Here is a 23,132-nt window from a genome sequence, read left to right as displayed (position 1 = left end):
CCCTTTATTTTCCTCTTTTGGGAAGAGATAGTGTCACCATGTCCATTTTTAAGGAGACTCTGCCCAGTTTAAAAATATTGCAATACTTTAGATTTATGAAGTAGCTTTCATCCCCCAATAGGTTACACTTTATATAAAGACAATATCACTGACTTTCTGCATTTGGAAACTGCAGAGGGAACGGTAATCCAAATACATGTACAACGTTGTGCAACAGTACTCTTTCCTGCCCAGGGCAGGGGGTCGAACATGATGATCTGCTCAGGTCCCTTCTGACACTACTAACTATGAACCTATGAAACAGGGTGGCATGGGGAATTTTGTAGGCAACATATTTTGCAAAATGTATCTCACACTCTCTAAGATTTGTAGAAAACTTCAGTTAAGACCTTGTCTGGAAAATCCTGTCTTGCAGGGAATTCAATTCATCTACCTTAAATATAAAGAGTTGAAAAAACTTTGTCTGCCTTTGAACATTTTGTTTCAGGATGACAAAGGTGTAATCTTGAACTCGTGTCAGCTGGTTTACATTATTTTACCAATGAAGCCATCTTTAAATCTGACTTAAAGCTGTCCTATTAGGCATTCTCCTGTGTAAAATTGTATTGAGCCACTATAGCTTCTTCTATTCAACCCCTGCTAGTCCCTGCAGGAGAGGACATGGCAGGGATCAGAGGGAACCAATTTAAATTGAGAGTGCTTCAAGTCATATCATGAGCCACTCCACACAGACAGATGGCTCAGGATCAGGAGAATGTAAAGATGGTTTTAAGCCATCTTTGCCACCCACTCCTTTGGTTTCATTCAAAGTATACCTATGGGCCTTAATACATCAATTAACTTACAGATCTGAATTTCTTATATATTATGGTTACATAATTATATAACCCACATTATTAATTTTAATAAATTTGTCAGTAAATATGCACTTCGGGTAAATACACGCAATGCTTTTTTGTCATTATTTAGAGAGTTATAATATGAACTCTTCTTACTACCTTCAGTGCAAATTTAACAAAATATTTAAATGTTTGCTTCTCTGTGTAAGCACATACAGCGGGGACCCTTATTTGCAGCAGCAATTCTGCAGCCGTGGGCCATTGTTCGGTCCCAGCCTTAGCTCCATGGTTAGGGGGCCAGGCTGGGAAATAAGGGCTCCCAGCCTGAGCCCCGTCACCGCGGAGTTCAGTGTGGGAAATAAGTGGGCTTGGAGCTGCTGCTGGGAGATAAGGGCCTCCCAGCCTCAGCCCCCAACTGCAGAGCTCAGGCTAGGAGATAAGGATTTCCCAGCCCCTGCTCCCCAGTCACTATCTCAGAGTGGGAGGCTTGGATCTCCCTGATGCCGGGCAAGAGAACATAGTTCCTACTCAGGCTTCTGTGGCAGAGCCTGCCCTGGAAGCAGGCAGCAGATTTTGCCCCCCGTCAGGCCGTCTACACTAGTACTATGGCACCATTACTAATGCCGAGTAAATATGCTACTTGCATTTGCAGGTAGCAGTTTTACTTGCTATTAGGGGGCAGGGTTAATAAGATGCTTACTTCCCATGCTTACTTCCCAATACAAAGTTAAATGTTTTGTGTAAATCCAGTTTATTCTCAGGAATAATTATTTTCAGAAGCCATATGAGAGAGGTCTGCTTTTCAAGAAATGTGTGATTCTCATATCTTTCCTCCTCCTTGGATGATACAGCTATTCTTCACTTTTTTGTTTAGGATTTTAAACAAAAATTCAGTATAATGCCCAAGAAAAAATAGGCAAAGATTTTATTTGTACTTCTTACATGTATCCATTGTTGACTAAAAGATGTCTATTAAAAAAATAGAACACGGGCACATGCTAGTAATGAAATCTATTTGTTTCTTTGTTTCTGTTTTGTTTGTTTTTAACAGATCTTGATAATGTAGAAGGCATAGCAGTGGACTGGATTGGAAATAATCTATATTGGACAAATGATGGACACAGAAAAACAATCACTGTAGCCAGATTGGAGAAAGCCTCTCAAAGTCGGAAAACTTTGTTAGAGGGAGATATGTCTCATCCTAGAGGAATTGTTGTTGATCCTGTCAATGGGTATGATGTAGTATTATTTTATTATAGTTTTTCTATTTAATTTATTTCTGCTATAAATGTATTTAGGATCAAAATCTGCTCTTTGAGCAGCTGATCTCAGAAACTTAGGTTAAATTGTGTGTCAGAAGAAATGGGAAGAGTAGTCTTTAGACATTTGATTCACTGGTATTATGCTATCTTCCAAATGGCATAAGAACTGTATCATTCCCTTTATCTGGCATACACAAATCTCATTGCCTTCAATGGGAAATGTGTGCATGGATCAAGGGCACAATATAATCTTAAATGTGTCAATCCATGCTCATTTCCAAATGTGAGTGTGACCTGTCAAAAACAATCTTCCTTTTTTAAAGCTGTTACATTATTCATATTGTGCTATTTAAAAAGCACAAATATAGAGTCAATTCAGTGAGCTTAACATCTAGCTTTGGAAAAAAACTGACATACAAAATATGACCTTCTTAGATGTGCAACCAATATGAACTTTTCTTATTATCTAGACATTTATACATATTCTTATGAGCATTTTCTTCTGAATGAATACCATACAACACACCCTTCTAATAAAATAACACACACTTTAGTGCGCATACTCCTTCATGAAATATTCTCAGATACCATGTTCCTTTAAGACTTTTGGCCCTGAATTCAATGAATAGCTACATTGGGGGGGGGTGATTATTCTAATAAACATGCATTATTAATTTTGGTCAGAATATTTAGGCATTACAGAACAGCCTCAGTGAAGGAGTACAACAGGAAAAACTGGCATTTAATATACTATCTCTTTTATAGGGAAGCATGTCATTTGTCATGAAAATCTGAAGCCCTTAATGTAAAACGGTCTGATATTATGTCATACATCTGGTATCGTATATGTATTGCTCAATGTGGGAACATAGGATACCAGAAATAGCATACTAGCTCAGATCCATGGTCCATCTTGCCCAGCCAGCACTTCAGGATTTATTCCAACAGACTTATGCTAGACAGATACAGTATTACAACAGAATTGCAACATACATGTAACAGTTGGATATTGACTGGCAATTGCCCATTTAACGTTATTTGGGTACAGTATAGCTCACTGAATATTCTTATATAAATGCCTGAATCTTCTTTGAATCTTACTAATTCTTGGTTTCACCAAAACCATTTATATTACATTTGGTTGTACCAGCCACAGTTATAGTGTGTTAAATGGCTATAGACTGGAGAAGTATATCAGAATTTTGTTTCATAAATATTTCTGAACTTGATATCAGTTTCAGATAATATTCATCAAGGGCTAAATATTCTCCCCACTTTAGCAGTACACTTAAGATCATGTTAATCCTGGATATGATTATAGGGTGACTGGATCCACTATTATTTCTTAACACTTGATTTGATTTACATTGCCACCTTTAAATCCATGTTTTTCCTTTAAAGAAAGCAAACTACTAGAAGAATGCAATAATTAGCTTAAGGTTTATAGTGTTACTATCATTTGAAACCAAATCAAAACAATACCTGCCATTTTTTGGTCAAGTTTTCCGACTCGGAGATTCCGACCAGTTAAATATCCAACACACTTGTGGTATTGTATGGATATATGACCTGGGAAGGAATACCACACAACACACTCTTCTAATAAAATAACACGCACTTTAGTGCTTATACTTGTTCATGAAAGTTTTTTCCCCTCCCCCTTGCCTGGGCCCTTGCCATCCTCCCTGAGGGAGAAAGTTTATTATGGCATTTTAATTATCTTCAGGATATTGGACTAGAGATAAGCAAAGTAAAAGCAATAACTGTATTTTGATGTGCAATTAAAGCACTTTAATATAAATGTCAGTCACTTTTTGGTCATGGTTTAGCATATGACAGGAGATAACTAGAACAAGGAATGCAAAAAGTTAAAAAGTAATTGCCTTTTAACAAGTCATGCAAATGACTGCAAACTATATTGATTTATTTTGTCTTTCAGTAGAGAAAGTAGCACATCGACCCAGTTGTTTGCTTGAATCCTAGGCAGCAGATATACACAGGTCTCACTGATTCTATAATCAAACTTAATATGGTTCCAGTCAGATTTATAATACAGTTTATAAGCCTTAGGCATCCAAATTTAGTTTTGATCTTAACATTAAATTATAAAGCACTAAACCTCTTCCTTTTCAACTGTGAACTGGAAGAAGTAGAAAAAAAAAAAAGAATGCTTGCTACTGCCATTTTTCAAAGGATTCCCGAGCAAATGGTGATTTTTTTCCATCCTTTTTTTTTTCTTACTAAAAAATATAAAAATGAAAATACCAATGCACATGACTATATAGAATAAAACTGCTGACCATACGAATGTAAGAAACAAAACACTGGGTCAGATTGCAGAGCCATGGAAATCAGTATCCTGCTTCTCTCAGTGGCAGTGTGGGGATGCTAAGGACAAGGGTGTTTCAGCTGGGTGTAAACAGAAAGATCTGTGTCTGGCCACTGTCCCCTACAACATCTGACATTCAGACATCTACAAGGTTATATAGGCACTCCTATGTACCAGTAGCCCTAAGCATCATTTAAGGTATAAAGATGAATAGGGCAGTTTGGTTTCATGATGAAAAGACTCTTTAAAAGAAACATTTTATAACCTCGTTGGATATTTAGTTTCTTACGGTGCCACCAATTATTGACTTAACTCTGCCCACAGATAGGTTGTAAGTGGATTAGTGAGCCTGCTGCCTTTTCTCTGCCTCCCTCTGCCACAAGGGAGCTCTTTTGCCAGTCCTTTAAAAATGAAAACACAGTCCTTAATCAGAAAACAAACACACTGGCAAACCAAAGCTTATAACCCATCAAAAGGGCCATAAGACAGACCTTTTTTGCTTTGGCCCCTTCCTAGTTTCAAGCTTGTCTGGATTTCAGTCTGTCTCGTGCTTGTGGACTGTTTTTTCCCCCTAACTCCAGCTCCCTGCTCGCTCTCTCTCTCGGGTTTTCAGCTGCCTTCTCCATGGGCAGCTAACTGCCTCACCTGGGCCGCTGCTGCAGGCTGCCAGCCCCCTCTGAAAGGGCCAGACTGCCCTGTTACACTGGTGAAGTTCAGTGAATCCCATGGAACATTAATGTCAGAAACCAGCTTTGAAGTCAAAGGCCTCATCCAGACAAGCACAGCCGTGCAGTATGTGGCACTGTAGACACTGCTGCAGTGCCACATACCGCACAGTCTGATTTTCTCCGTGCTGGACATTCGGGGGTCAGAAAAAACCATGGGGAGAAAAAGTAGAGCTGTGCCAGCGATGAGAGTGCACTGCCTGAAGGCAGAGCCTGGCTGGCTGGAACCACACTCTGTGGCCAGCCAGGCTCCACGTGGCAGGATTGCCATTGCTGCAACCCCAAGAGGCCTCCAGGACCACAGGTAAGGCTGCTGGGGCCAGCCCAGTGCTGCCCCAGCCTCCCCTACCTGACCAGGGGTAACTTGGCACACGCCAGCATGCATGTGACATGGGTGTTCCACGGGAACAACTAGTGGCAGCACAAGGTGTGCCACTGCTAGTAGTCCCTGGGGAACCAAATGTCCACACGTCTGGATGCGGCCAGAGAGGCACACACAAGCCAACTGTATCCTTACATCACTGACATTCACAAAGCACAGTTAATATATTTTTTCTAATGTACTTGGAATCATAGTCTTATAAACTTAAGCTCCAAATACCATGGAGTAGTTCCTAGGATTCCCTGATAGATGCTTGTGATATTTCAGTCTCATTAATTCCAGGATGTGCTTTGCAGAAATCTAGAGAAGCATAAACATATGCTAATTCTCTTACATTTGTTCAAAAAGTGCTACCAAATACCAGCGTTTTCTAATGGCTACCACACAGGGGAATTGCACAGTTTGTTTGTTTTTCTCCCAATAACTGTATAACAAATGTGGTTATGTACATACATATATTCTCTACATTAAAAGATAATTAGCAAGGTTAGAAACTCAAGTACTCAGAAATGCCAGACATCAGGCTGCCTTTACAATCTTAATTTGCCCCTTCTGCATTTATCTTATGTTACCATTTTTAATTATATAGCACATGGTATTTTTTCCTGCAAGGTTCTTCATTCATTACACAGGAAGAACCCAGCGCATCTAGGTTGTATACTAAAGGAAGCTTTTTGTGGCTCTCCTGCTCCATTGGTCACAGTGGTAGGAAGGTGTACAGTGAACAAGGTCATATAAAGCAGAAATATAAAGGATGGAGCTCATAGATATGTTTAAGGCTGACTTGATAAACTGGATTGTATCCCTGCCTCTGCCACAGGGTTCCTATATGAAGCTAAGCAACATGTTACACAAAGCTTCTTGCTAATTAGACTATGCTGATTTTGTGGAGACCTGGTAGTCTTGAGTCCTCTCAACTGAAATCAAAGTCCAAAGACATGAAGTGCTATATAATGCTAAGTGCTCTGAAAACTCATATTCCTGGTTTCTCATGATCAGTAAGCAATGGTTACTTTTCACCTAAACTCAGTTCCCCATCTTTACCTTTGGGATAATAATGCTACCTCATTTTACAAACTTCAGGAAAATAAATTGCTTATTAATCAAACAGATGCTGTAGTGATGAGTTCCATAGACCATTCCATGAGGAGATTATTATTTCTTGTAAAATATGAAATGAATAAAGCGTGGAGCTGTGCTTTGAATAGTCAGAAGGAAGTTAATACCAATAGAGAGCATGGTCCATTCTGTGCACCGACTGAGGCAGGGGTGCCTCTTGGGGGAGAAAGATTACGTGATCATGTAATTAAGACTGTCATTTACAAAAGAGTCGTCATTTACTGGCCGCCAGTCTCTCATTCTTGTTTCTCCCCAGATTCCACTCCTGCTCCTCTTGTCCAGTCACTTCCAGTCCCTCTGCGAGTTCTTTGTCTCAGTTTGCTGTCTCCTGCCTCATCGCCTTGTTAGGTCTCTTTCCAGTCTCCTCTGCTTTTGGATCAGGCAACTTTCTTCTCTATGTTCCAGGGCTGAGCAGGGGGCATTGACAGCACAAGACCGACAGTCTCCTGCTCTCTCTTCTTCTGCCAAGACCCATACAGATTCACACAGATGCACACAAATTTAGGGCTGTAGGGGACCTCATGAGATCATTGGGTCCACCCCTCCTGGACATGCTATGTTTTGCCTAGAGCTAGAATTTGGGGGAAAATCCTTTTTTGACTCTGAGCTGGTACACATTTGGTGAAGATGGAGAGTCTTCAGGGACTTTAGGTACTATACTCTAGGCAGAGCATGTATGAAAACCAATTTTAAAGGTGTAAATCTTATTCAGATTTGGACAGTTTTTCACAAGAATGGCATACAACAAATTTCTGACTGAAACAATCATTCCGCCAAATTCCAAGTCCACGCGCAAACATGTAAGAACATCAGATGAGGTCAAAGGAAAGGTCTTCAGAATTTTTTAGAATAGACAAAACACTGTATTTTTCCTGATTCTCATTTTGGAAAGACCTGAAATATTATGCCTTTTTTTACCATTTATGTTCAGTCATAATTCATGTTCAGTTTGGCAACAGTCTTTGGCATAAAAAAATGTATCCCAAATGGTTAGTTTGGCATACTTACAAGCAACTGAAATCAAGGGTGGACAATGGGAAGTGCCAAGCAATGGTACTTAATAAATAATGGTAATAGTGCCAAATATAGTAGTAGAAGAGATAGTTAGCTATCCTAGTCTGAAGTCAGCCACAAGGCAGGGTAGGTTGGCACCTTAGGGAGCTTGTACATGTGACAGGGGTTTAGAAACCTAAATTGTGTTGGCTCTGGATTTAGAGGCCTTGTTCCAGCGGGGGAGGAGGGAGGGAGGGAGGACCCACCCATCCACCCACCCTCAGACTAACCATAGCCTTTCCATTCAATACTCGGCAAATTTTCGATACACAGTGATAACAGAAAATAGTTAATACAAACAATTAAGCAGTTGTCTATATCTGCCAAATCTTAGGGCTGTCATCATAGTCAAAGTACATCTGGCCAGGATGCAGGCTTCACTCTGAAGCTGTCTTCAGATGTCCAGCAGTCTGGAGGTGGGATGCTGAGGCCCATACCCTGCTCTCCAGTGGGGTGAATGAGATAGGCTGGTCACAAGCTGTTTCTCCATGGTGGCCTCAGAGACCCTTCCTTGGGGATGGGGACCCATCTCAGGGAGAAGGATGGGGAGGGACAAGACAAAGGGAGGGACCCCTTATTCTCGAGTCTCTGTTTTTGTATTCTTCTTCCCTCCCGATGACTCTTCATTCATGGCTATCTCTGGTTGGTTGTCTCTGTGGTTGTCATAGTCCATGTAGCTTATTGCATGCACATATACTAATTTGGTCTTTCCAGGCCTTTCCCTAATTTGGTCTGTTCTCCCAAAATCACACCTCAGGGCCCACTGCTTTGGGGCCTTGCAGCTGGTGCAACTTTTATCTCATGTTACGGGAAGTATAATATGTACTCCCTCGGTTCCCATGCTATTTTTCCAAACTATGTGTTCTTGTTGGCCTCGTTGTGTTAGACAGCCTGTCTGCCTCCAAAGCTGTGAGAAGCTCTGTGTGTGAGGCCCAAGCTTTTTAGAAATCAGTTAACCCCTGTTTCCCATCTTAAACTGTTCTAATATATATATCTATACCTATAAGCCAATTCCCCAAAAAGCAAACCATTAAATACCATTTCTAAGCCAACAAATTGAATTGATAGGTTTTTAATTGCAACGATTAAAAACCCACCATTTTAATTCAGGGGCTACTGTCATTGTTATGGCGAGGAGCCCGCCAGCAGCTTGTACAGACAGGCTGTCCCAGAAAAAAAAAAGTAACCATGGGCCTGGTCTTTATTTTATTTTAGTTTTTTACAAAGCATGCCCATCTCTCCCATGGTTTGGGGGGTGAGCTGCTGGCAGGCCCTTAGCTGTGGGGGGAGGGTACAGTCCTTCCATCCATGGTGACAGAACCCCCTGGGGCCACCCAGGCAGGTGGCTAGTGGCTTGGTGCTGCCACCCAGCCCGATCCAACTGTTCCCTGAGCCTGATCTGGGGCAGCATCTGGCCTGCTAGCAGCCTGCCTGGCTGGCCCTACAGGGCATCACCTCCCGGGAGGGAAGGACTAAAACCTCCTCGCAGTACAGGGGCCACTCAGCCCACCAGCAGCTTTCACCCTGACCACGGGAGACACAGGTAGGCTCTGCGGGGAAAAAAAGAGAGGATCAGGACTCTCACTGCTTCTGCCTTCAGCTGTCAAAAGGGTGCAACATTACAAATAGTTACATTGTAAACTGAACCACATCTGGATGTGGTTTAGTTTGCAACGTAACAAACTGATTTACATTGTAAAAAACCCCCACACGTGACACAATTAAACCACAAAAATAGGCAATTTTCATCATATGTGCAAGTGTCTTTATAGACTACCTTGTTCAGAAATGTATAAGCTTTAGTAGGCAGGAATCTACTGTATTAGACAAAGGGGTCTGTCCTGTGTCCCGTATTGTTAAATGTCTTCATTAGTGATTCAGATAATGGGATTGAGTGCATGCTTATCAAATTTGTGGATGATACCAAGTTAAATTGAGTTGCAAACACTTTTAAGGGGAGGGTTTGGATCTGAAATTATTTGGATAGACTGGAAAAGTGGTCCACAATCAACCAAGTGAAATTCAACAAGGACAAGTGCAAAATCCTGCATTTGGTATAGAATAATTGCAGGTACAAGTACAGACTGGGGACTGACTAAGCTGCAGTACTGCAGAGAAGGCCCTGGGGGAAATGGTAGACCAGAAGCTGAATATGAGTCAACAGTGCTCATTCGTGGGGACGGGGAGACAAAAAATCAAAAGCATCCTGGGTTATATTAACAGGAGTGTTACTTGCAAATCAAGGGAAGTGATTCTTCTGCTCCATTCAATATTGGTGAGGCCTCACCTGGAGCACTGTGGCCAGTTTTAGGCCTTACACATTGAGAACGATGAGGCCAGATTGGACAGTCCATCAGAAAGCAACAAAATGTTAAGAGGCTTGGGATGTATGATTTATGCTGGAAGGCTGAAAGAACTAGGGTTATTAACATGCAAAGTTAGTTTTAAGCACTCTTTAGGCAGCTTAAAGATATGCCACTCCAGCCTGGGTTTATCTTTCATCTGTATTACCCAGCTTGTGTTACACTAATGTCTAGCCACTCTAGGCTACACATCAGTGTGAATATCCCACAAACTTCTCCTCCAACCCTGGCCTAGGTTGGTCTCTCTGTCAATCCTTCCCATGAGTGACTGGTGCCTCTTGAGTCTGGGGAGGCACCTGCAGAAGCCAGGAGTGGTGGTGGTGGCGGCAGAGACAGGGATGGGGCTGATGAGCACCTGCAAAAGCTGGCAGCTGCATCAGAGGGAGGAACAGGTCTGGTGAGCACCCACAGAAGCCATCGCCTCTGGCATTGGTGGCAGGGATGGCCCTGTCAGGGGAGGTATGTACCCCGCCCATACCTTCTCTATCAGTGGCTGTCCACACTGTCTGTCCTGGGAGGGCAGGCAAGGAAGGCTAACCTGCCTTCCTAGCTACTGCCACCACCCCTGTTCTCTGGGGCAGGCTCAGCCCAGAGAAGAACAGTAGCAGCGAAGGGGGTTGGGAAGGCAGGTTAACCATTCCCCACCTGCTCCCCTGAGACAGCGTGGACAGACACAAGTAAGTGGAGGGAGAGGAGCAGGGCAGGTGGAGGACAACCCTGAGGAGTGTAGGGACGGAGCACTGGGGGTGGGGAGAACTGGGGGAGCCCAGGGGGCAGGAGAAAAGCCTGGAACAGGGTGGGGAGGGGCAGGAAAGGTTTCTTACCTTTAATTCTTCCAGGACCCTGCTGGCCTGAATGTGTGACTCCTCTAAACTTGAGCTAGCACTAACACTCATCAACATTTGAGCAGCTCACGGTGTAATGTGCAGCAAGGCCCTATCTCCATTCTCTTTGTAATTGCATGTCAGGTATTTGAAGACTGTTCTCAGATCCTCTCTCTATTCCAGACTAAATAATCCTAGTTCTTTCGGCCTTCCATCATAAATCATACAAATGAAATGATGAAACGAAACACCATCCCTTCCAAATGGCGAAACGGACATCAAAACGAAACAGTGGTGTTTCTCACAGCCCTAGTTAATAGCTCCAGGAACCACTTAAAATTAACACTAACAAGGCCGATAGATTATTTTCTGTGGCTGGAGGGTACAGGACTAGGAACAATGAACTGATGGTGGTCAAGCAGTGGAACAGGCTCCCCAGAAAAGTTGTTGATTCTTTATCCCTGCGAATTTTCAAGAGGACTTTAGATAGAGACTTTAGTCAGAGATGCTGCTGCCTTGAACAGAGAGCTGGACTGGGCAACCTAGTGAAGTTCCTACCAGTCCTACTTTCCTATAATCCTATACTGTCAAGTGCCACCTTGCCTTGCCTTGTACCAAATGCATTGTACATACTCTTTCTCTTCCCATTGAAGTCAAAGCTGCTCCTCTGATTACAGCCAATTATTTCAATACCACGCTTTGCTAAATTAGGACTCAACTCCTTGCCAGTGCAGACCCACAGTGCACTGTTTGACAGCTTGCAGAGTAAAGAAATTGGAAGGGCATGCTCTGTTTGTCCCATGTTCTAAAGCAAAATATATATTAAAAAAGGTTGTTTGAAAAAAAATAAAGATGCTACTGTATTAATGCATACATTTGTGATACTACTATCAGAACAATGTATTTGCAGTTAAAAGAAATCACAAAAGTTCCTAGTATCATATGAAAGGGATAGAGAAAACTCAGGTGAAAAATGAAACTTAGATTTCTCAAATACTATAAGTGAGGATAGGAAATATAATGAGAGACTTTTTAAACAAACCTTACTGACAGATTTTTTTAGCATTCAAAGAATAAATGTTGGAGACTTAAAGGCTTTGAATATATCTTTGCTAAAACGCCTACTGTTTCTTCCTGTTTCTGAAAAAAAGTGTTTTAAGGGGAAGCAAATCATAATAGTATTTTATGTAAGTTTGAGGCTTTGAAATGGTATTGAAATGGTATTCAGAGTTTCAAGGTCACTTAACCTGCAGTTATTAAACTTGTGTGTAGTTAAATCATCCTGTGTGGGTTTTTCAGTGGTATTAAGCTGCAATAAAAGAAGAGGCAGACAATTTGCATCAGGAAGACAAATTAGACTTGGTCAAACAATACCAATACAAGTCTGCTCCTTGGAACAAAGTCAACCCAATTGCTGGTCTTAAAAAAATTCATAAGTCAGATGAGATTAAATAAAGTCTGGAGCAGCTCATTAATAGTACTCTGACTTCTCATGTCAGTCAACCCACTTTTTAATCACATAATTGATTAATTTTGTGTGTATTGAACAGTGCTGAAATGACACAGAACCAAAGGGACTTTTTCTCTTGCTGTAATTGCAGCTTTTCATTTAAAAGCAACACTAGAAAGAAATATTCATGCAAACGACTCAGTCAAATGAGAATCATTATGTTCAGTTACAAACTTTTGTTGAAGGTCTTGTACAATATAAATCAGGTGATTCAACTGATATCTTAATGGTCCTATTTATGCTTTTATAGCTGGATGTATTGGACAGACTGGGAGGAAGATGAAATAGATGACAGCGTGGGAAGAATTGAGAAGGCATGGATGGATGGCTACAACCGGCAGATTTTTGTGACATCAAAGATGCTATGGCCAAATGGTTTAACTCTGGACTATCATACCAATGTGTTGTACTGGTGTGATGCCTATTACGATCACATTGAAAGAATATTTTTGAATGGAACTGATAGAAAGGTAAAAGAAAATTGATGCTGTTTTGCCCACAGGCTTCCCCTTTCACTGAACCATATAACATTATGTTAAAAATATTTTTCCAGCTTTTTTATTTCTTCCCTCTGTGGCTTTATAAGTATATCCTGTGGGGTGCCCAGCAGCAGCAGCACTGAAATGTGGTTGGCACTCTCCTACAGGAGACCATGTTCTGGCCTGAAATTTTCTTCTTAGGTTCAGAAGCAGTGATACAAAGGTTTGTTTTAACAGTCCTTCTTTCCCTCCCATGTGGCAGTGAATTATGCTGGGCTTGAGTCACCCAGCCATATAGTGCAGCCTTCCAGTAAGAACAAATTTAACACTGTTATTTTGGCTCTGCCAGAGGAAGCCTTTCATTTGGCTCATTTGGTACATAGGCTTCCCGTGGAATATAAGTGTTCCTGTTTCAGTCTCTTTTGTAACATGCAGCAGACACGCACTTAACACAGCTCGTTAATAGATGAGGGATCTTGCTAATTGGGTGTGTCAGGTTCAATAGCTAGATACAAATTGAGAGATACAACGGTTGCTTTGTTATTACAGAAGCTGCTAGAAGTAGCGCAATAGCTTGGAGTTCAAGGGCACAACACCCATGTCAAAACACTGAGTTTGGAAAATGAAATCCACCCTATAAAATTGGACCAGGTATTTCCCCTGAGGTTATTAGTACAGACTGTGTGGTGAAATAACAGGCACAAGCCATTTTCTCCCATTGAGCTGAAGGGTAGTGCCATGAGGTCTAAACAGTCATAGATATTATGACTTCTCTTTCATACTCGACCGTAGCTGTCTCGCTTGCTGGCAAACAACATAAATTACAGCTGACATCAAGACTGTCTTCACCGGGCTGCTTTCCTGTAATTTCTTTCCTCACAACCTTGTATTGCTTAATTTGCATCTTTTAGTCTGTCTTTTAAAATGTTTGTGCTAGCCTATCTCTTTCATTTCTGTCCTATTTGTGCTCTTCCAGTGGCACGAAGAGGATGGCAAATTGATTTACCAGTGCAGGTGAGGATTCCCTTTTATGATTTGCCCTCTTCTTCAGCCCCATTGTTTGTGCCAGCATTGGGAATAGATATGTGGGGGGAAGGAAGTGCCATGGCCAGAGATCCTTGAATTGTAGCAGACTTGTGAAGGGCAGAGGAGCTCTGCAGCCGGCATTCCTTGCACTAGCTTTGAGCTGCTACATATTTTACTCACGACTGAATTGCTCCCTCCTTCCCTCAATGTTTGATGAATGCAAAGAAATATATCCCCATTTGGGTCTTACTTTGCAGAGTATCTTGGCTGCATTCAAAGATTTTGGTGGTATGAGAAACAAGATGTTTTAATAAGAGGTTTTGTGTGTAAATAGTAAACAGTGACATCCTCGGTCCGTCATTAGAGCTGGAAGACTATTTTCTGTTGAAACTGCTCTTTACTGAATTTTTTTGAGGGGTGGGTGTAGGGGGGAGATTGTTGTAGTAGGTGTTGAAAAGCTGAACACCTGCCAGAGTAGTTTGTTTTGAATCACTGCTGTGATATCTCCTGAGAGTTGTTTGTCTCATCTCACCATTTTTCTCCAGGGGGCAAGCTGCTTGGATGCATTTGATTTCCCATGATGCACCATGGGCTTCATCTCCCTTCTCTAAGAGGGGCACTCTGGGAGAAGGAAATCAGAAAAGAAAGGAACTGGTAGAGGGGGACTGAGGGCTTGAGTCATTCAAATTACAATTCCCAGGAGGCACGCTGAAAACAAATTTTCCAAATGGAAATATTTGGGGTTTGAGATTTTTTTGGTTTGTTTTTGGCATTTGAATTTTCAGCAGAAGGACAAAAGTAAATGACAAGTTTAGGGGTTTTTTTGTTTTTAATTTGCCAAACTTTGCTGCAGAAAAGCATCCATTGCTTATACACAAAGCTCTTGGGTGAGATGGATATGTTTTATTACACCAACTGAATAGCAACAAAAAAATCCTTTCTTTCCAAGCTTTAGGGCACATACATCCTTCTTCAGGCTGAGGAGAATTCAAAGATTGTAAGAGTCCTTCTAGGTGGAAAAGAAACTCTGTTTTGCACTGGGGAGGTAGAGGGTGGAAGTTTTTCCCCCTGGGTATCTCAGGGTCCTTTTGTGAGAGTGTTGCTCTATGATGTGCAGATTCATCCCTGGAGGTGTCCAATGTGAGAGGCAGACAAGGAGGTGAAAAATCCTTCTTTCTTGGTTCGCAATGAAATTTACTTTTCCAAACGGCTAAAATACGATACCTTCCATGTTTCAGAGATCTAGGTTGTAGCCATGTTGGTCTGAGAAAAAGAGATGCACAAAGCTCTTGGGTCAGAGGTGATACATTTTATTACACCACATGCCGGAAAGCTTGCAAAGAACAGAATTTTTTTGCTACTCTTTAGCTGGTGTAATAAAAGATATTGCTTGTGACCCAAGAACCTTGTGTATCTCTTTTTCTCAGACCAACATGGCTACACACATAGATCCATTGCTTATAAGCACCCCTCCTTACCATGCAGTTGTGGGTGTGCGAGAGGCTACAACTACCATTAAGCAATTCCTGAGACTGGCACTTGTAGAGTCACTTAATGGAGATAGGGCTTAAAGTATTGTTTTTACCCACAGCCCCAGTAATGAAACAAGTGACAAGTATGCATCTAAGGAATGAAGAAAAATCACTGGATTTTATTTGAAAGCTGCCCTTATTTCTGGACACCATTAAATAGTCTTTCTCGCTGCAGTCATTCAGTTCAGTTTAACAATACTGAGAGTATTGACTGCAGACTTAGTAGTTAGATGTTAGTAGGGGGAAAAAACTGAATGTGGGAGGATAAAAGTTGGCAAACTAAGTAACCTTGTTTTGAACTATCTATATTTTGCTTCTGAAAGAAACAAGCATACCAAATTTCACTCAGGTGTGAGAGAAACAGATCCCAGGCAACTCCTGCAATATGTGGGATTTGTGTTTACATATACTGATACTAGAAATATTCAGTAGTGTCTTACAAGCAAAAATCATTCTTGGAACATTTTTGTGGAATGCAGCCTATAATATCCAATGCCTATTACTAGCATACAAGGCAACAGGAGATATATTTACAACTCCTTCACGGCAGACTGCTACTAAGAAACAAGTCGTACCATTTACTCCTGCTCTTCCTGCACCATTTATGGAAAAAAAACATTGGTGTGAGGCATCCTTTGTCATGCTCCAAGAAGTGGCCAGAAAAGATTGCTATACAACGAGTGCAAGTGGAGCTGGAGTGAGTCGGTGTGGGCTTCTTTCTTCAAGTTCAGGCTCATCTTAGAGGAGTGTAGATATACCCACAGAGGTACCTCGAGACAAAACAGGATTGATATGTATCACCATGCCTTTTACAAAGTGTTCTTCAAATTGTGTGAAAAGAACTATTTGATACTAGCATGTCAAATGGTTTTTAACATCTTACTATTTAATACCTTGATTTTATTGAATTAAATCTTTATATGTATTGACAAAGTTGTTCTTGTATGTGCCTTCTCTCTTTTCTCTCCATCTCTGGGATGTGAACCTCTTAAACTGTTTCGATAGTCATTTAGTTTCTGATCGATACTTTCCGTTAATTGCAGGTAGTCTACAGTGGAAAGGAACTGAATCACCCTTTTGGCCTGTCACATCATGGAAATTATATTTTCTGGACAGATTATATGAATGGCTCTATTTTCCAGTTGGATCTAGAGACCAGGAATGTAACACTATTAAGAAGTGAAAGACCACCTCTTTTTGGACTTCAGATTTATGATCCCCACAAGCAGCAAGGTATTAACAATATATAGTTTCTCTATAACATTTCCCATCAAACAAGATGACAAATAGGTATAGAAAAAAGATATTTTTTCATACTTCCCTAGTGTCTAGAGCTAACCATCTGATTAAAAAAAAAAACAATGAAAATATGGATTGTAAAGGGATATAAAGATATTTTATGGAGTTCTAATCCATTTGTTATAGGGGTTCCAATCTATTGCTCATTTTACTCCAAACTACAGCATAGAATATTATACATAATATTGCAATATTAACTGTAACTGCAGTTATAGAATGGATTTTTTTTTTATGGATTTCAGCTTTCCTATGCATGTAAAAGAAACTGAGGAAACCTGACATACAGTAGATAATGCATCACTTCTATTTGATTTTATAAACGTATTATTCTATCTGCTTTTTTGTGAGCGGTAACAGACCTTAGAGAAAGATCACAAATACAAATCCTAGTTGATAAGTTAATTTACAGTCATGTGTTGACACTATCCCATTCCTTCCTACGGGAAAAGTACCAGATTTCGGGGTGGGTTAAATAGTGTGATTACTGGAAACACAGATCTCCAAAAGATAAAGGGGGATATGCGTTACAGTTTTAATTTTAAATACAAAATTATACAATATTGGAATTTAGAAATGTATGTAGAGAACCTCAAAAGAATAGAATCAGATCTATAGGGCTATCATTCAACATTTAGTGCATGCAATAAAAATAGATCAATTCTTTCATTTTTGCAGATCAGTCTCCCAGGTTTGGCTTGCTCATTCTTCTATTGTATGAAACAGCATCTCTACTTTTCGTATAAAAATGTGAACTCAAAATGAAAGCTAGCATGTCTCTGTGTATAGATGGATATAAATGCTGTACCTCTCATAGTAATTTTCTAACATAAGCCATACTGAGTCACAGCGATCAACATATTACAATGGTGATTATCATGGTTCGTAGAACAGATCATCCATTTGTCATTTTCTAATCTCTCTGAATGCACCCCTTTATGGGTTAGGCCACATGTTCTGACATATCTTTGAGTGAAATTTTATAATTCTCCTACTATTTGTCTGCAACCTTGATATAACCATCCAAATGTTTTTGGTTCAAACTGTATTGGCAACATCTATTACAATATTTATTATGCTGCCAACATTGCTGCCAACACTTACACTATCCAGGGATTTACTGTTTCAGTCCTGTTTCTTTGACACCAGCATCTAGAGACCACCTGGAGACCTCTAAGAGGTCAGCTTCTCTTTTAGGGGAGAAAGTCTTTTTTTCCTGCTCTGCCTCAGAATCCAAACGTTATTCACTCTCCTGCTGGTACTACAAGTGGGCTTTGCTCCCTGAGGAGCTCCTCAGTCAGTCCTCGTCAATAAAACACAGTCTTTAAACAACAAGCAAGCAACCAGAAGAAAGCCCTTCTGTCTGTCCCAGACACTAGAAGAGAAACACCTTTTGGGTCTGGCCCCAGTCCAGCAGTTTGGCCCCTTCTTGAAGCAAGCTGTTGTGTTCACAACTTGCTTTCTCCTCTCCTACATACTCTTGTGGGAACTTTCTAAAGATCCTAGTAGGACACTCCCTGCCTATCTAAGTGGCCTGTAATGGGGTTCTCTGAACAGGGCTGACTCTTCCCTCTTAGAGAGGCAGACTGCCCTGTGAAATGATCTCTTTTATGATCAATGTGTTTCAGCCAGATCCTCCAGAAAGAGGGGTAATAGTAGTAAAGAGTCTAGGGAAGAGATTCTAGGATCTCCTGCTTAGGATTCCCATCCTTGGTGGCTGACATTTTACTTCTACAAACTATGTTCCTGGCCTTCATCAGCAGAGTAGTGGAGACCCTTTTGCAAAGAGGTGGCTATATCAGGAACCACTTTTTCTGCTGTATCAGAAACTAAATTGCATTCCTGAAGGAGTCGTCAGTAGTACTCAAAATTAGTAACTGATATTTCACCACCTCTAGCTGTTGAGGAGATGCCCAGCACAAACCTGGTGAAATCATTGATATCTACATTTCATCATCATCATCATCACCATCACCACCTTGAAAAAGTTGTGTACTGTTGCTTGTACACTCAACATTTCCTCTCAGAGCCTGCTTTGCAGAATGGCAGACTATTGGTGTTCCAGATCCAGATTATTCCAAAGAAAGGACATAATTTGCTTGAGGTTTTTTTTTTTTATTTACATGCATCTTCCTGTTAGATTTATAGTATGCCAAAAAGAGAGTATAACTTGCTTAGCTTCTATAGCAGCTTCCAACTTCTGTATCTTAAAATTAAAAATAAATGTTTCTTGTTTGGGATTTAAGCAGTAGTGCTCAACCTTTCTGCCCCATGAGCCAGATGAATGTCAGAGGGCCAGTCCATAGACCATCTCTCTTGCGGGGTCAGTGTGCAGGGTTGGGTCCCATTTGCCTGGATCAGGCCCGATGTCACCCCTGGCCCAGCATGTCTAAATTGGGCATGATTCTGCACCCAGATCGTGTTATGAACTATTGGAGCCCTGCATGCCCAATCTAACATGCAGAGTATTGCTCTTTGGCTTGCAGAGCTCGTCCCAGGTCTAGAAATTTGGCAGCAGAGGTGCAGCAATTAATACTGCCATCACTGCCCCATTGCCAAATTTTCAGACCCATCAGAAGCCCAGCAGGCCAGATGACACAGCCCCATTGGCTGGATCTGGTCTGCAGGCCGAGGATTGAGCATCCCTCTATTTGAGTGTTAGTTTTCAGATCCTTTATCTGTTTCTTTAACTGTTACTGCACCTAAAGAAAGGACAAGGCTCCAGCTATTAAAATCAACCTCAAAAGACAAGAAGCTGGACAATATGACAGGAAAAGCTGCTCTTCTGCCACCTTACAATTTCAGATAGCTACTGTCAGGCTCTCTCATCTCCCTATTTCAGTTAGTGCAGAACATCAGATTTTTTAGATGAGGTCTAAATGGGGTCTAGGCAGGTCTTCAAACAATCAGTTGTAAAGGAACAGCTAGATCTTCACTGACGGTAGCTAGAAATGCTACTGATACCACATCTACACTGTCACCAATCAGAATGCTGCAGCATGGTGCCAGTCCTCTTAACTAGCCACAGCAGTCCAGAACTCTCTTGAAAATCTTCATTGTGACAAAAGCAACGTTTTCATCTCAAAAAATGCTGGGGCATTTCATATGCTTATGGCGTTTTTGGTGTCCTGATGATTGAATTTGTGTTTTGGGGGACTCGGGGGTTGGATGTATATGCTCATCAACTCAAGAGGAGCTTATGTCATCATTAATAACTTTTACTTCATTTGGCCAGTCATATTGAAGGGCATCTAAATTCTCTGAAGGAAAAAAGCATTCACAGGAGACCTATAACAATGATCACTATTAATAGACAGTTACCTCTTCAAAGCAGTCTGTTTTATGGACATTATATTAGCACTCAATCTAAGATTCCCTGTTGGGGACCATTTGCATTATTTCAGGAAGCAGTATATCAAAACAGTACTTTTACCAACTAACAGTTGATAGAAATAATACAGAGAAAATACTCTGTGCAGTTTAAGGACCTTTTACTCTTTATCGTCATACTTACCTCTTCTTTATTCAGTGACCTTTCTCTTAGGATTTTATTACACCAATAAGTACTGTCCTTTCCTAAACTTTGATTAAGAGAAATGGTTTCTTCTCAGTTTTGGGAGTTTGCTCTTCTCCAGAAGGAAGCTTGCACCCCTTTCCATGTATAAATAAACTAAACATCTTCATATGTCAGTTAAAATAAAAAATGATGACCCTACCTTTTATAATTCTAACTTTTGATAAACCCAGGTAGTTTTACAGCATCCAAATCTCATCAGGTGCTTCCACTGGGCCTCTCTCTTGATTGAATTAAAAGCCATAGTCAGGTCAATGAAGGTCGTGTAAAGATCTCAGTTTTGCTCATGGCACTTCTCCTGCAGCTGTCTAGTAATAAAGATACCCTGACTCACTGCTGCAGTCCTGGGCACAACATCTGCACATGTACCCTCAACTGTAGCAGTCTGAGCATCTACACATGCCATTAAGGTGCTGTGATAAATTCCAGGGCAAACTGTGCCAGAGTTTATCACATCGCCTTAATGCAGGTTTGGGCAAAATGCAGCCCATGGTCCACTTACAGCCCCCCAGGCAATTGCGTCTGGTCCACGGGTGGGCGCCCACCAATTAATTGTATCCCACTTGGCCCCCAGCTCTCACTGCTGCACTCTGCCTGGGCAGCATGCTGCACTCCCAACCTCATACCTGGGAGGGCTCCGGCTCTAGCCAGTGCACACAGCTTCTGGGCTGAGAGACAGGAAAATAGCTGTGACCTGATATCACTAGGATCTACTCCTTCCTCTGGAACCATTTGCCACGTCTCCAGTAAATATGAAGATCTTGGATTGGCTTCCTTAGTCACCTGTGGGCCTAACAATGACTTCCCTATTTACCAGAAGACGGTTATCCTTGTATCAAGGGGCTGTTGACGACAATGAGTTTTGCAGCTCTTGAGCTTCATGCCTATCATTCCAGCATGTGGGTGCTGTTTAGATTCCATAGACTCTTGATTTCTTGTATATGTTTCCTGAGGCAGTTAATCCTGCCAGTCTCAAGAAAGATCAAATAGGTCTCTGCATTGGTTATTGGTTTAGTTCAAGCCTAAGTGAACATCCAGATACCTCTTGTCTCCTTCTAAACATTACTCGTGGTATGATATGAACATACCTCTCTGGACCTAGCTTAATTTCATCCTGCAGCAGGCAAATTGTCTGGGTTATGAGGAAAAAAAAACCGGCTACAAAGATGTGGAGACTATTCTGACTCAAAATTGAAAAGATTCTACTAGTTCTGTATGTGCAGACCAATGAATTATTTTTATGTGATGTCATTTTATTACAGCCTATCCCTAGTAAATTCTGGCTCCCTTGCCCTTGAATATTTATTCTCTCTGAAGGCTTGTGGACTGCCTCATGTTTCCTGTATATTTAGTACCTACTTCTACTAATAAACTGTGATTCAAGACCCTACACTTTTCTTTCCCCCTTCAATGGTCAAGTTTCTCAAGAGACTTCCGTAGGAATTTCCTCCAGTCTAAGAATTACCCCCATCCTCGTCTCTTCAATTCTGTCTTCAGAGGCTCTTTGATTTAAACAAATGACAGTGTTCTTTAGCTCATCCTTTGTGGCAGCTATACAGACTTGTATGAACTGCAAATTATTATCATTAGTTTACAACATAACATTTTCATAGAAGCAAAGTTATACTTAGACTGTACTCTAACTTCCTCTCCAAAGTTTTTTTTTTCAGAAGAGAAAGCAGAAGGTCATTCTGCACAATTTAGATATCACCTAAAATTCATGTAGAACAGTCCCTAGATTATTTGTTAGCTAATCTGAAGATTAAGCTGTCAACCCAACAATTACCTAGGTACGTAGTAGAGGGTATTGAGCTGCACTGTAAGCTGGATAACTTCAGTTCAGGTTAAAGTTCACTCCACAAAAAAAAGACCCCAAAACCTGGTGGCTTCTTCAGCTTTTTCAGATTGGAATTTATATGTATGTAGACCCACCTACTTTTGCTAAATGTATCTGTAGTATGAACATCTTGATCTACACTCATTTTGGTAGAGTATGCTTCTACCCTCCTCTGAAACTATCAAGTGCTTTTGAGTCATCAGAAGTAAAAACAAAAGCATACAGCTGAACATTCAAAGAAGAAAAAGAAGTTAATTTTCTGCACATTGCCTGGATTTCTTGAGATATGTGATTCGTGGCCAGCTCTCCTTTCCATATTACTAATGAGTATAAAACAGAGGTGAGCAAGCATTTGGGTTGGAGAGCTACTTAATGAGTTTTCACGAGCTGTTGAAGGTGGCACACATGGATACATGCACACGCACATGCATGCGCACACACACACTCCCTGTGTGGGCACTAGATTCATGACCCAGCTACTAGGGGTGTGTGAAGCGAGCAGTATTCATTTTGGATTCAGATTTGGCTCGATTCGGGGGACAGTGATTCGATTCTCTGATTTGGATGACTGTCCCAATTCAATTCAGCCAAATCTGAAGATCTGGTTTTGATTCAGAGAATCAGCAATTCAGCCATAGACACAGCTTTATAAGTTTTTTCTATGTACCTCAAGGTACAAGGTGTGGCTCGTGAACACTGAGATGGTGGGGCAGATGGAGCATCCCATGGGAGTATGGTGGGGGTCCCCCATGCAGTTGGTGGTGGACCTGGAAGTGGACCAGAAATACTTCTGGTCCACTTCTGGGTCCACTGCTGAGCACACCTGGGACCTCCTATACCTGTGAAGCTCAACGAACAGCCACAGGCGGATCCCGGATGCTCCCTCAGTCCCAAGAGATACCAGTTGCTAAGTTGGGGGGCAGAGGGGGTCTCCCATGTGCTCTGTGGCAGACCCTATAGTGGATCAGAAGTACTTCTGATC

The 23,132-nt window shown here is 41.3% G+C and overlaps 1 protein-coding gene across 1 annotated transcript in view; it reads left to right on the top strand.

Moving 5' to 3' along the window:
- LRP1B (LDL receptor related protein 1B) overlaps nucleotides 1–23,132 on the top strand; it is a 1,585,724-nt gene that overhangs the window by 871,411 nt on the left and 691,181 nt on the right. Inside the window, exons 12-14 of the mRNA XM_019553609.1 lie at nucleotides 1,891–2,071; nucleotides 12,657–12,876; nucleotides 16,487–16,676. Of these exons, the coding sequence (XP_019409154.1) occupies nucleotides 1,891–2,071; nucleotides 12,657–12,876; nucleotides 16,487–16,676 (591 nt within the window). The remainder of the gene's footprint in view (nucleotides 1–1,890; nucleotides 2,072–12,656; nucleotides 12,877–16,486; nucleotides 16,677–23,132) is intronic.

The sequence above is a fragment of the Crocodylus porosus genome, unplaced genomic scaffold (assembly GCF_001723895.1).
Source record: "Crocodylus porosus isolate Cpor-Errol unplaced genomic scaffold, CroPor_comp1, whole genome shotgun sequence".
Classification (NCBI taxonomy): domain Eukaryota; kingdom Metazoa; phylum Chordata; order Crocodylia; family Crocodylidae; genus Crocodylus; species Crocodylus porosus.
This window is presented reverse-complemented; position numbering and strand designations above follow the sequence as displayed.